This window comes from Lynx rufus, unplaced genomic scaffold (assembly GCF_022079265.1).
Source record: "Lynx rufus isolate CCGP_SWC_20201006 ecotype Redwood Valley unplaced genomic scaffold, mLynRuf1.p SCAF_5, whole genome shotgun sequence".
NCBI classification, from domain to species: domain Eukaryota; kingdom Metazoa; phylum Chordata; class Mammalia; order Carnivora; family Felidae; genus Lynx; species Lynx rufus.
Genome location: NW_025814867.1, coordinates 15,253,515 through 15,266,949, shown reverse-complemented (window position 1 = coordinate 15,266,949; position 13,435 = coordinate 15,253,515). Strand labels below are relative to the sequence as shown.

Sequence of the window (13,435 nt, the reverse complement as noted above, 5' to 3'; positions counted from 1 at the left end):
TCTGAGAAACCCTAGATGCGACTCAGAAATCCACCATAACAACTTCCTCAACAATTTCATTTCTCAGGTAGTATTTATGTGCTGCCTCCTGCCATTATTCCTAAGAAACAGAACTTGGAAAGATAGTAGCAATGTTTTTACAATATAAATACAAAGACTAAGGGTTTTATAGTCAAACATATCTGTGTTGAAATCACTCTCTGGGGCGCCTGGGTGGCTCAGTCCGCTAAGAGTCCGACTCTGGCTCAGGTCATGATCTCACAGTTTGTGGGTTAGAGCCCCACCATCGGGCTCTGTGCTGTTGGTTCAGAGCCTGGAGCCTGCTTTGGATTCTGTGTCTCCTCTCTCCACCCCTCCGCCGCTCGCACTCTGTCTCTCAAAAAACGAACATTTAAAAAAATTAAAAAACAAAAAAGAAAGCAGCACTCTCTGCCACTTGGTAGCCATGTGACTTCAACTCACTAAAACTAAGACTCAGACAAACCTATAAAATTAGCTTGTTTGGATTACAAACAGTAGATAAATGTGCAATCATTAGAATGCTCACTTCAAGTAACATTCAGCAGCAATATTTCACAATAAAATAACCTAAAAATAACGTGTAGCCTATACCCAATCATTACCACTATGAATTTTGCAAAAAGTTCCAATCTCAGTATTTATCAAGTATGTAACACAGATTTCTACCATTAAATGTATCTCATTTTTTCAAAAACACCCAGGATATTCTAGTTCAAGAATATATAATCTTGCCCCAAACACAGAGTACCACAGGAGAAAAGGTGCTGGAGTGAATTACAACAGACTTGACTTAACTTTAACTCTGCCACTCACCACAATCCAGTGATCCACAGAAATCCAGTTAAGCAGTTTGTGCTTAAATCCTATAAACTTTAAAGTCAGTATTAGTGAAGCGCCTGAACTGTAAGCACACGGGCTACATCTGATGCATCTAATGGAATTTTCATTTTTCTGAAACACACTGTAACTAATAACTGAAACCAAGTCATCTGGGCCTACTGCTTAACCTCAATGACCAAAGACGTTTCTTGATACCCCCTTCTCTGTCGCAGAATGTTGCCGTGACCCAAAACCGTAAGTATAAAAAGCATATGCAAACTATTGGGGCACCTGACTGGCTCAGTAGGTGGAGTGTGTGATGCTTGATCTTGGGGACGTGGGTTCCAGCTCCCCACTCAGTGTAGAGATTATTTAAAAATAAAACCTTAAAAAAAAAGGCATATGCAAACTATTTAGCTAGATGCTCTGGAAGTGTTAAACAATTCTGAAATAAACGCTATTTCCTAAAACTTAGCTCCTTTCTCACCACCTTAGCTGAGCCAAGTTATTATGATCCCTCTTCTTTGACCTTTGTCTCTAAACTTCCAGAACAAGGTCCGTTCCTCTATTAATTCCTTTATTAAAATATACTGCCCAAGTGGAGAAAAAAAAGCTGCCCGTAGTTTTCAGTGGCTTCCACTGACTTCCATACAGGAAAATGAAGAATACCATTAAGGCCTTGGCGGCAGCTGCACATAAACATCAGTACATATACTTCTAACTACTAAATGTATTATATCCACAGATGCATAATCAAAAGAAAACATGTGCAATTCCCCAGAATTGCCTCAGCCACCGGCTTCCGGAGAGAAGAGCAGGATAAGACCATGGGGGGAACGTAAGGACACAGTGGGAAGGGGAAGAAGAAATGAGGAGGAACCCATACTGATAAAGCCAGAACATGATCCGAAGTCATTCGGCTAGGTTAACCTGGTCATCCGGAACCTATTAAAATGGGCATGCCAAGTACAAGTTAGAGCTGTTCACCATGATCTTGTCTACATGGTCCTTCACAGTCTCAGCTAAGATAAAGCTGTTTCCTCAATCAGTAAAGGAAGTCTCCCCATCTGTGCAGTAAATTTCTGGTGCTCAGGATTACGTGAGTAAATTCCCCAAAGTTAAAAGTATCATTAGCGCAGATAGACTGAATTTCTTTGTATTTTCTTAAAAGAAGAAGCAATGGGGGCGCCTGGGTGGCTCGGTCGGTTGAGCGTCCGACTTTGGCTCAGGTCATGATCTCACGGTCCGTGAGCTCGAGCCTCGAGACAGGCTCTGTGCTGACCGCTCAGAGCCTGGAGCCTGTTTCAGATTCTGTGTCTCCCTCTCTCTCTGCCCCCCTCCCCTGTTCATGCTCTGTCTCTCTCTGTCTCAAAAATAAATAAACGTTAAAAAAAAAAAAAAGCAGCAATGTATGTACATATAAAATCAATACTCGGATTTAAAAATCATAGTTTGGTAAATCTATTATTTTGCCCTTACATTTTTTTCTCACGACAGCATATCTAACTAGAGAAAGATAAATCAAAGATATTAGAGTCTTCTGTCACTAAAGGTTTGAAAATAAAAGTAGTGGGGGGGGCACCTGGGGGGCTCAGCCGGTGAAACATGCTGACATCTCAGAGCCTGGAGCCTGCTTAGGATTCTGTGTCTCCGTCTCTCTTTCTGTCCCTCCCCTGCTCATGCTGTTTCTCTCTCAAAAATAAACATTTTAAAAACTTAAAAAAAAAAAAAAAAAAAGGAGTTGGAGCAGAGGTGCTCAAAGTGAGAAGGTTTTGTCTGCCGGGACACATCTGGCAAGATGTAGGGACATTTTTGGTCATCACAACTAGGGAGTGTAACTGGCGGCTAGTGAACAGAGGCCCGTGATGGTGTCAGACATCCTACACTGCACAGGACAGCCCCTTATGACAAAGGCATGTCCAGCCCAAAATGTCAATAGCGCCACGGCTGAAAGTCAGAAGACTGTTGCAAATACTACAAAACAGCTTAACTCTTTTACATGTAGTTAGTCTCTAAAATGGAACTGTTAGGAAAATAACTTCGTTCCCTGTCCAAAATGATACTGAGGCCACCTTCCTCCTGTAACATAACATCAGACTTCAAGGACACTCAACCAGAGTTTCTAGGTGCTTGAAGCACCAAAGGCAATTAAACAAGGGAATAACATATAGCTGTCCCTATTATTTTAATTACATACCTTCTGTAGATGTCTTCTTAAACAGTAATTAGGAGCTTTTTCTTACCTTTAGAAATTCCCTCTTTTCCCTCCTTTCTACTTTATTTTCTTTAAATCTCATGGCATACTTTTAGCAAAGGAGGAAAAGCAGCTTAATAATGTTCCTCGATTTTCAGGTAATTGCTACTTTTATCCCGTTAACAATATGGCCTAACAAGCCACTGTGAACTCATATGTCACCTCCTAGTTACTATAGAGAATTTATAGCTCCCCATAGAAGCTGGTAAAACAAGAAATGCTGAGTGTTAATGCCTAGATACAGGTAAAAACAAATGCAAGGAATTAACTTTAAAATCACTTTTGTTCAAGGTGCCTGGGTGGCTCAGTCAGTTAAGCATCTGACTCTTGATTTTGGCTCAGGTCATGATCTCATGGTTTGTGAGATCGAGCCCTGCATGAGGCTCTGCACTGACAGTGTCCATGGAATCTGCTGGTTCCTTGTAATTAAAAGTGCTGATAAACATTTTTTGAAAGAAATTTATTTATTTATTTATTTATTTATTTAGAGAGAAAGAGAGACAGCACAAGCAGGGGAGGGGCAGAGAGAGAGGGAAACACAGAATCCAAAGCAGGCTCCAGGCTCTGAGCTGTCAGCACAGAGCCCAATGTGGGGCTCGAACTCACAGACTGTGAGATCATGACCTGAGCCGAAGTCAGATGGTTAATCAACTGAGCCACCCAGGTGTCCCCCAAAATTTTATTTTTTTAAAAAAGCAGTGCCTGGGAGGCTCAGTTGGTTAAGCGTCCGACTTCCGCTCAGGTCATGATCTCACGGTTCATGAGTTCGAGCCCCGCCCTGGGCTCTGTGCTGACAGCTCAGAGCCTGGAGCCTGCTTCGGATTCTACGTCTCTCTCTCTCTCTCTGCCCCTCCCCACTCGCACTGTGTCTCTGTCTCTCAAAAATAAAAAAAAGTCAAAAAAGATTTTTTTAAGGAAAAATAAAAAAGAGTGCTAATTATTTCCAAATAAATAATTCTAGTTATTTCCTTCTTTTTGTTCAGTTCCCTCATTATATATTTTCCATGAAGTACCAAAATCTACAATGAAATATTATAGATCTGAGTTCAATTCCTTACTCTGGTCATTTATGGTATGATCTTAATACCTTTAATGTCTTTGTTTTCTTCATTTGTAAAACAGGGATGAACCTCATCAAATTGTTAGAATTATAAATATGATATATTTAATATATCATTATGCCACTGTGTGTGGAACAATATTAAACAATAGTAGCTGTAACTGTCATCAAAATTAATGTTACAATGATTTATCCACCTTACTTCCATCTTTTTATTTCTAAAAGTATATACATTTTGGCAACTACAATGAGCCTTGATGAAACATACTTGGTATGTTTGGGGAAATTCAATACAGAGAAGTCTGTCATCTAGTGGTAGGACCATGAGGATTTTGTCGGAGGACTTAGGCTTGTCACTTACTAGTTGCATGACTCGGGAAGTTATTTAACTTTTCTGAGTCTGAAGTCTCTGAAGATGGGTGTATCCACCTAACTTACACCACTTTGCCTAGACATTAAGTAGGCCAATATAATAAACGTAAGCTATCAGTGAAGTGTTAGGTGTTCTCAGTATTATGGAAAAATGCAGTAATTAATATCTGTGTGATGAAAACCAGTAGCTAGCATTCCTATGTCATACGCTTAGCTGTCAGTAAAAAGTAGTTACTAAAGAAGACTTCTTTATATAAACTGGGTGGAAAGATATAGATGTTTAAACATATGTATAACCAATATATTACAGAGAGCCAATATTACCATAATATATAACCGTAGATGAATTATGCCCCTTTTACCCACTAAGAAATAATTTTTCTAATTCACAGACAAAAAGAGATCCTCGCTATGACTACAGGATCGCTATAGCCACGACTACAGGTCCTGAAAATTTCAAGGTGAATTTGGATTAAAGATAGATACGGCATTCAACAGAGAACAATTAAAGTCTATTCCAAATATAAAACTAGCCTTAAAATCATGATGATTCCAGGTAGCCACTGGAGAACTTCAATCTTCTCAGAGACAAAATGAGGAAGAGAACATTCGATCCTATTTGTGTCAGGAAGGTTAAAATACACCGCACTCTTTGGATAAAAGCACGGAACAGTAGATTAAGAGGCATATCACCTCATGCAACTTATGTCTGACATGCGTTCATCACATCATGAATGAAGCGCACAAGAAGAAAAGCCACTGTTTTTTAAAAATCACGGCAAATCGAAAGATCGCTTCTAAAAATTCCTACGTTTTTCTGAACTATCCAAATGCCCTGACCTATAAAACGTCTGAAAATTCTTGAAAGGGCTACATTATGTGTATCTTCTTTGGAGTCGCTTTGGAGGTTAAAATTTTCTAAGAATTACGCTCCCTTCTACCATACGCTATAAGGAAAACAAACCATGCACAAGTCAAAGAAGTTGTAAGCATGAGGTACATTTGCTGCTAAAGCTCCGTGCTGAGAGGCATTCCGCGTGCAAGAGAGGCAGCGGCAGGGGGCACCGCACACGGAGGGTGTGAATAGTTGCCTGGAGTCATGCCAACATTGTCCTCAGCCTTCTGCTCCTGGCCTGTGGGCGCTGCCGAGTCTTCCTCGGGCGGATGAATTACTACTGTGGGGACAGCATCACTGGCAGGTGAGACCAGCAGCTCTGGGGCCTGAGGCTGACTCTGCTGGGAACTTCTGGAGGTCGGGCGACTGACGCTAGGGCTGGAAGGAGGGCTGTGCTGAGGGGTGGGTACTGGGGTTGGACACCTTGAGCCTGCAGGGCTTCCAGCTCTTGAAGAAGGAAGAAGATGACTGAGAAGAAGGGAGAAAGGCGACTCTCCTCTCAGGGAAAGGTTTGAGGCGGACAGGCCTGTTCGCAAAGAGTGGCGGGAGGCTGACAGGCCTTCCCCTGAGACAAAACAAATAAATGAAACACGATGAAGTTCGCTGCAGAAGGCAAATTGAGACACACACACACACACACACACACACACTCACACTCACACTCACAAAATCAATTTACAATGTAAACTGCAAGCTCCGAAGCCCCAAATTTGAAATCCATGCTATCAGAGTTAGCATGGCAATGAGATTTCTAAATGTGAGAAAGTCACTGAAAAGTTGCTGAAATTACCATTCATTCCCTGAAGGTGTATCCAAAAAAACAAAACAAAAAATACAAAACAATGCAAATGACAGACTGGGCAGGGGAATATTCTGTTAGTAATTACAATGCCCAATCATATAGCTTTTAAAAAAAAAAACATTATCAATGCAAAGTTGATAAATAATAAACAGCAAATGAGAATACGATTTAAGAATAATCCAAGAAATAAAACCTTAAACAAAACTTACAAGTACTGATAGCTTATATTCAGTATATTTTTCCTAAACTGTACTGAACTGCTACAGACAATTATCTCTCACAATAAAAGTCGACATTAGCTAATAACTCTTAACTTAAAGTTGATATCAAATCTTCATATTAGTAGAGCATCATCTACTGGTAGTGCTCCCAGGTAAAATTCTAAAACATAAGACAAATTATAGGAATTTTTTAAAAATAAAAATATAGTGTCGATTTGAAAGGATATTCTTGCGCTCTCTAAAGATATTAACACATGTCCTGAAATATGCCTCCATTTCTAATACAGCAGATAAAATTAAATAATACAATTGTTTAATCCAGCTAGATAATAAAGTATTTTTCACCAACAATGGCAATAACGAAATAAGTCTAGCATACTTCCAAAGGTCATATATATTTATATTTCAAACACCTCGTGTTCTATGACATGTACCTTAGTAAAATAACACTGATTTTAGGAAAAATATGGTATGACAGACAATCCCATATGATCTAAGTTATCAAAGCCAAATACTCAAGAGATCTCAAGACACATGAATCAACAAACCACCACCATTTAGTTTAAAACAAAAGCTACATGCAGAAAAACTGTTAGCTTACAGCTATAACACAACAAAATAACAGAATGTCCATGCTAAAACGGCATTTAAAAGAAAACAGCCATTGTGTTACAATTAAAAGGAACCAAATGACAATCAGGGAATCATCAGGAACCATCCACATGAGCAAAAAAGATTCAATAGGGTCTCTCTGAGTAAATGAACTCATTTCCCAAAAGCTGAGAGTATACACTACATGAAAGATGAAAACGAGAGGTAAAATGTGACACAGGTGGCTTGCTTTAAAATTACACTTACGCCCCGAAGTAAGTGTAATTCTTTCTTTTATTCTTAGGGTCACTTACGTATACAGAGGCATAACCTTAAACAGATTAAAAAGAGTTCTAATGGTCAAACGCTCAGAAGATGGTCTTGAGTATGTTTACACTGAGCTGCAAAAGACGATTACTGTCGAACTTCAGATGTGTTAAATCCCATCACCAATGGCTGTTTGGAGAACACTTAAAAGCCATACTATTACTGCCGGGACAGAAAGGAGGAGCAGAAAGACACTGTGACCCATCTTGCACTCCTCTTCACTCTAATCCTTTTAGGCCTTGAGTAATGGCAGCAGCTAGAGGCAAGAATGACCCTCATAAGCAACTCCAACCCTTTGTATGTAGGTTTTGCAGACTCACTGTCTTCAGAGCTCTCTTCTGAGAGCCAAAATAGAACCCCAGGGCTGTATTCTTCTACTTTAAAAAGAGGGAGGCAAAGCCTCCGGGCGCTCCAGTCTTAAAACAGGGACAGAGGTAACCGGCTACAAGAACACTGCTGTATCCCCACATGACCACTACCAGACCACGAGTGAGGGCGGAGAGCTGGAACATGTGGGTCCGTGCCACTCTCAGAGGTTAGGAGGACATCGGGGAGGTCATCCCTAGCATAAGAACAAAACATCCATAAAAACTTGCACAAACTGTATAAATAAAGGGCAGTGAAATCATCAAAACAATGCCAGAACACTTGTATTCTGTGCAGCAAATAAAGTAAACTCAGGAAACGAAGAGAAAAATCACTATGAAAAACTCGAATACAGATAATAAAAGTTTAAACCCAAGACTTGGAATTTTAGGAAGATTAAACTTACAGATCATAATCTATGCCTCCTTCATTTATTATACGAGAATTCTTGACAAAAACAAAAAAGCAAAATAAATAGGAAGAAGGAATTCAGGATTAGCTATAGTGACAGTGTTCTGTATGTCACCAATACTTAAATGTGCCATTTTAACTAGAGTGGATTTTAAATTTTTTCATCTAAACGATTTCTACAGATTAATGGTCACGTTGTCAAGAATGGTATTTTAGAAATGATATGTTTTAAATACAAAGATAACATTATTTTTTAAAAAGAATAAAAGGGATACTAAAATGACCCACAGAATTATCTGTAAGAAATATCTTTCTTCTCCCAAATGCTAACTGTGCTAGACTGGAATGCTGTTAGAGCGGAAGGGTTAGCGAAAATTGGATGCCACAACTTATCTCACCATTCCTTTCAAGCAAGTGAGGGTCAGAATGTTTCTTGCCTATATCTGCAAAAGATCGCACAAGGGGAATCCGACTGGTGAATCTTTTCTCATTCTGATGATGATGTCTCTTCAAAAGAGCTTCTCTGACATTTTCTCTTATGGACTCATCCAGTTGGCCAGAGGCTATCATGTTGTCCAATACCATATCTATTGAAAGAAAAATAAATAGATAGCAGCCATTGTTACTAAAGAAGCTAACACTTGGATGACTGTAACACAGAGTAAGCAATAAATTGTAAGTGAAACCTTACTGAAAAATAAGATCTTTAAATAGTTCTAGAAAGTATTATTCTCTTCTGATATTGTATAATGTACACGTAAGATAAATATGAACATTATCTAAGGAAAATAAACAAGTTACAAGGAGACCCTTATTTTTTTTTTTTTTTCAACGTTTATTTATTTTTGGGACAGAGAGAGACAGAGCATGAACGGGGGAGGAGCAGAGAGAGAGGGAGACACAGAATCGGAAACAGGCTCCAGGCTCTGAGCCATCAGCCCAGAGCCTGACGCGGGGCTCGAACTCCCGGACCGCGAGATCGTAACCTGGCTGAAGTCGGACGCTTAACCGACTGCGCCACCCAGGCGCCCCGAGACCCTTATTTTTTATTTTTTTTTATTTTTTTTTTCAACGTTTACTTATTTTTTTGGGACACAGAGAGACAGAGCATGAACGGAGGAGGGGCAGAGAGAGAGGGAGACACAGAATCGGAAACAGGCTCCAGGCTCTGAGCCATCAGCCCAGCACCTGACGCGGGGCTCGAACTCACGGACCGCGAGATCGTGACCTGGCTGAAGTCGGACGCCCAACCGACTGCGCCACCCAGGCGCCCCTGAGGCCCTTATTTTAATAAGTCCTGTTATTTATTTATAAAGGGGCCCTTTATAAAGGGGCCACACTAATAGCTTCCCTGTAGTTGCAAGTGCTTTCCTGCTATGGACACAATAAATTCTATTAAAGTGAATATTCAATAATACTGGCTTCCTAAAACATGAAGTATTTTATTGCTTCACTTCATATTTTTCATCAAAACTATAGATGGATATCTGGACTCCTTCATTCGGTAATTAACTATTTGCCTATTATGTGTTGGAAATATAGCATTTAACTAAGCAGATCAAGTTTCTGCTCTCACTCCTCCAGAGGTAGAAATACGAGTGAGCAAATGAAAAGGTAAAATATCATGAAGTAATAAATTCTAGGAAGATGAGTACATCGGGGTGTGAAGGGGGTGGGGGGAATTGATGTAATGCCATATGATACATTATTGTAGGGGCTGGACTATTTTTATAACTGTATTTGTAACTACTTTTAACCTATAAATAAATAAATATATATCTATATCTTTTTTTTTTTAAACAGTGCCACTAATTTGAGATAAAGAGTCAAGTTTTGAAACCTGTAAGAGTCCTCTAACAGAAAACTGGAATCAACCTACCTAGCAGGTAAACTGTAACATTAACACAATGACTAGAGACTGGCATACAAGTGGACCCTGGATTATAAAACATTACATTGTAAATAATGAAAATATTACATTGTATTATGCGATCACTGCAAAGCCAAAGTAAATGTCTCCTACTCAAGAAATCTGTACATTCACAGGGAACTGACTTTGATATGAAATTCATACCTCTCTATACTTTCTAGACCTTTCTTCCTTTTCTTCCTCCTCCTTAGATTACTTTCTTTTTCCTTGTACCACCTGTTCCTTGTTCCCATGTGTTCAGTCTAAAAATAGGTAATACATTTAATGTACTCGTGGATCCTCCCCAGATACCTTCGTCCAAAACTTGAAGAAACAAAAGCTCTTTTCTCTACATTTCCCGAAACAGACCGCATATCCCACTTATGGCACTAGTACTTTCTTGCTGGTACTGTAGTTGGGACTGTCTAACTCAATCTCCTAAACTCTGTTAAAGACAAAAGGTGTTCTTTATATGTGTACTCCTCATGTGGTCCCACACAGGATGGAAACTCAACACAGAGCTATTAAATCAAGGGTCTAAAATTCCACCACATTTCCCTAACTTAAATACCCCTAATTGCAGTGCAAATTAAATATTAAAAAAGGCAGACTACTATAACCTGCTATTTCATCTAGAGTGCTTGCTCTCATATCCAGCATGACTGTTCCATTTAAGATGCAACTTCTGAGTTCAAAAAGACTATGCAAAGAGAGAGTTGCCACATAAGGTTTACTCCACCGGTCACCGCCATCTTCAACATCCTCTTCAAATTTCAGCCATCTGAAATGTGTAATACATAAAAAATATTTTATCAATAATGAGGATTATAAGTAATGAAATCCTTATTATTTGCTTCTTTTAATATGAAACACATAAACCTGTTCTTTTAAAGATAAACAAAGATCACCACCACCAACCACAAAATTTGGCTACAGACACATCTTTGCAAATCAAACTAATAGTCCACAGTATCTATCCTCCCAGGTTACCTTACAGCTCCTCCTCCTACTCTATCACAACGGTGACCCGCTGTGGAATTTCCATAGTTTCCACTTCTAATTCTCTTTGAAACTGAAAATATGCAGCAGGATCATGACTTTTTCAAATGTATTTCTCTAGTCAAAGACATTAGAAAGTACAATTCACATAATTGCCTTCTGTGCTGTATTAAAGTACTCCTTAGGAAAACGAATTTTGAGAATTAAGAGATACACTCTGAAGATGTAACTTCTAGACACGAGGAAATTCTCTGCTCGGTATTTCAAAGCACCAGGTAGCTCATAAATTCATTATATTTACATTACAAGAAGAAATCAAGAAAAGCCAACTAAATACTGAGACTCAGTATTACTACCTGGCGGTTTCTTTCCATTCGTACTCTTCTCCATCTCTGTAACACAGTTCATCCATTTCCGTAAAGAGGTCATGCGGAATGTGCTCTTCATCATCATCTTCAGTGCCAAGAATGAACTGAACTCTTTGGGATGGTGTGTCTTAACAAAAGAATTTAAATACGCTCAAAAATTGCCACAATTCATTCAAAGATAAACTCAGTTTGAAAGTGACATGTTTTTGTGATAAATAAAGAAAGAAAGAAAGAAATATACTCTGTTATTAAAATACTATAAATTTTGAAGGAAACGAGGACCAACAACCTGGAAATAAGAGTCTCACACAGAGGTCACCTCCACAGACAAAAAAAGAGAAACTGTATGGTAAAAATAAACAAATGAGGGATGCCTGGCTGGCTCAGCTGGTAGAGCATTTGACCCCTGAATCTCAGGGCTGTAAGTTCGAGTTGCACGTTGGGTTTAGAGATTACTTAAAAATAAAATCTTTAAAAAAAGATAAACAAGTGAAACTAATCTCATAACTGATGTAAAAACAAATAAAAAAAGCAACTTCCAAAACCATGGAACACTGTGCTCAAAGACAGGACTTTTTTATCACTCAAAATACAAGAACATGCTGGAGAAAACAGAATTTGTAGAAATTTCTAATATGTAGCTAAATTCAAGAGTGAAAAAGGAAAATCTCCAAGGTCCAAAAAATGATGAGAAAAAGCAAAGCTAGGGGTCTACAGAAAGTGGCCTTTCCTGCTATCGTAGAGAAGTAAAACTCTTGTCAGCTGAGGTTAGGGAGGCAGGACAAGTCACTGTTAAGAAAGATACCGCACTTGTGGCATCTGAATTTAAACTACACGGTACAGGCTCTCAAGAGAAATCAGTATAAATCCTAGTCCAGGACAGTTGAAAGCCCTGTGGCCACCAAACAACCAAAAGCACCAATTGAAAACAAAACCGAATCCTGCTGAATAAGAGACAGGAAGTCAAACTCAAAATTTACACCAAAGTAAACAAAACCTCCAGGCACTTACACATGCAATGAACAGGTTAAAGAGTAGAAGGAATTCACATAGGAAAAGACAGATCTGAAGAAATTAGACAGACTGCATCGATGACAAATAAAACGATGGGAAACAGAAGGTTCAGAGATGTAGAGAACAGAGTAAGAAAGTCGACCAGGGGGCACCTGGGTAGTGCAGTGGGTTACGCTCTTGGTTTCACCTCAGGTTCATGGGTCTGAGCCCTACATCACATTCTACGCTGGAGCCAGGGCCTGCTTGGGATTCTCTCTCCCTCTCTCTCTCTCTCTCTCCCTCCCTCCCTGCTCACACTCTCTCTCTCAAAACAAATAAACTTGAAAAAGAAAAAGAAAAAGACAATCAAACAGGAAGAACCCCAGAATGAAGAAAATACAAAGAATGGGGAAAAAGCAATAAAAACTGTATTAGAAAATTTTCCAGTATGTATATCACATGGATCTTCATATAAAAGGACTACCCTTGGACCTATGCAGGACAAACTAAAACATACTGTGACTGAAGTTACTGATGTTTTGAAATTTTCAACATTTTTAGGTCTTGCAATTCCCTCATCACAGTTATCCCCAAGCAGTATTTCTGGTGCTACTGTAAGTGGCAATTTCTGGCTGTTCTTTGCTACTAGAGAAATATATGGAAAGATAATTGATTCTGTAGAGTACAACCTTCCTAAACTCACATAGTTCTGTAGTTTCATAGACTGCTCAGGATTTACTAGATACATGATCCTGTATGTGTAAATAAAAACAGCTTTACTTCTTCCTTTGCAAGCTGTAGGCCTTTAATTTCTTTCTTGCCTTATTACACAGGCTAGGTCCTCCAGTACTATGTTCTGTAGAAGCAGCACAGAACAACCTTGCCTCTCTCTCTCCAAATCAGAAGGAGAAAGCACTACATCTCTTCAGCACTAAATGTGACATTAAAGAAGTTTCTTTAATAGATGCTCTGTATCGGTCTGAGGAAGTTTTCTCTTATTCCTTGTTTGCTGAGAGTTTTATCATAA

The 13,435-nt window shown here is 39.1% G+C and overlaps 1 protein-coding gene across 4 annotated transcripts in view; it reads right to left on the bottom strand.

Moving 5' to 3' along the window:
• Nucleotides 1–13,435, bottom strand: part of SLC4A7 (solute carrier family 4 member 7) — a 105,798-nt gene that overhangs the window by 44,628 nt on the left and 47,735 nt on the right. For 3 of the 4 annotated variants that reach the window (XM_047100004.1, XM_047100006.1, XM_047100005.1), the window contains exons 4-6: nucleotides 11,404–11,542; nucleotides 10,669–10,829; nucleotides 8,538–8,726 (exon numbers count right to left, since the gene is read on the bottom strand). In XM_047100004.1, coding sequence (XP_046955960.1) covers nucleotides 8,538–8,726; nucleotides 10,669–10,829; nucleotides 11,404–11,542 — 489 coding nt within the window. Of the gene's footprint in view, nucleotides 1–5,617; nucleotides 5,987–8,537; nucleotides 8,727–10,668; nucleotides 10,830–11,403; nucleotides 11,543–13,435 lie in introns of all 4 variants that reach the window. The other variant, XM_047100007.1, reaches the window with a different exon arrangement.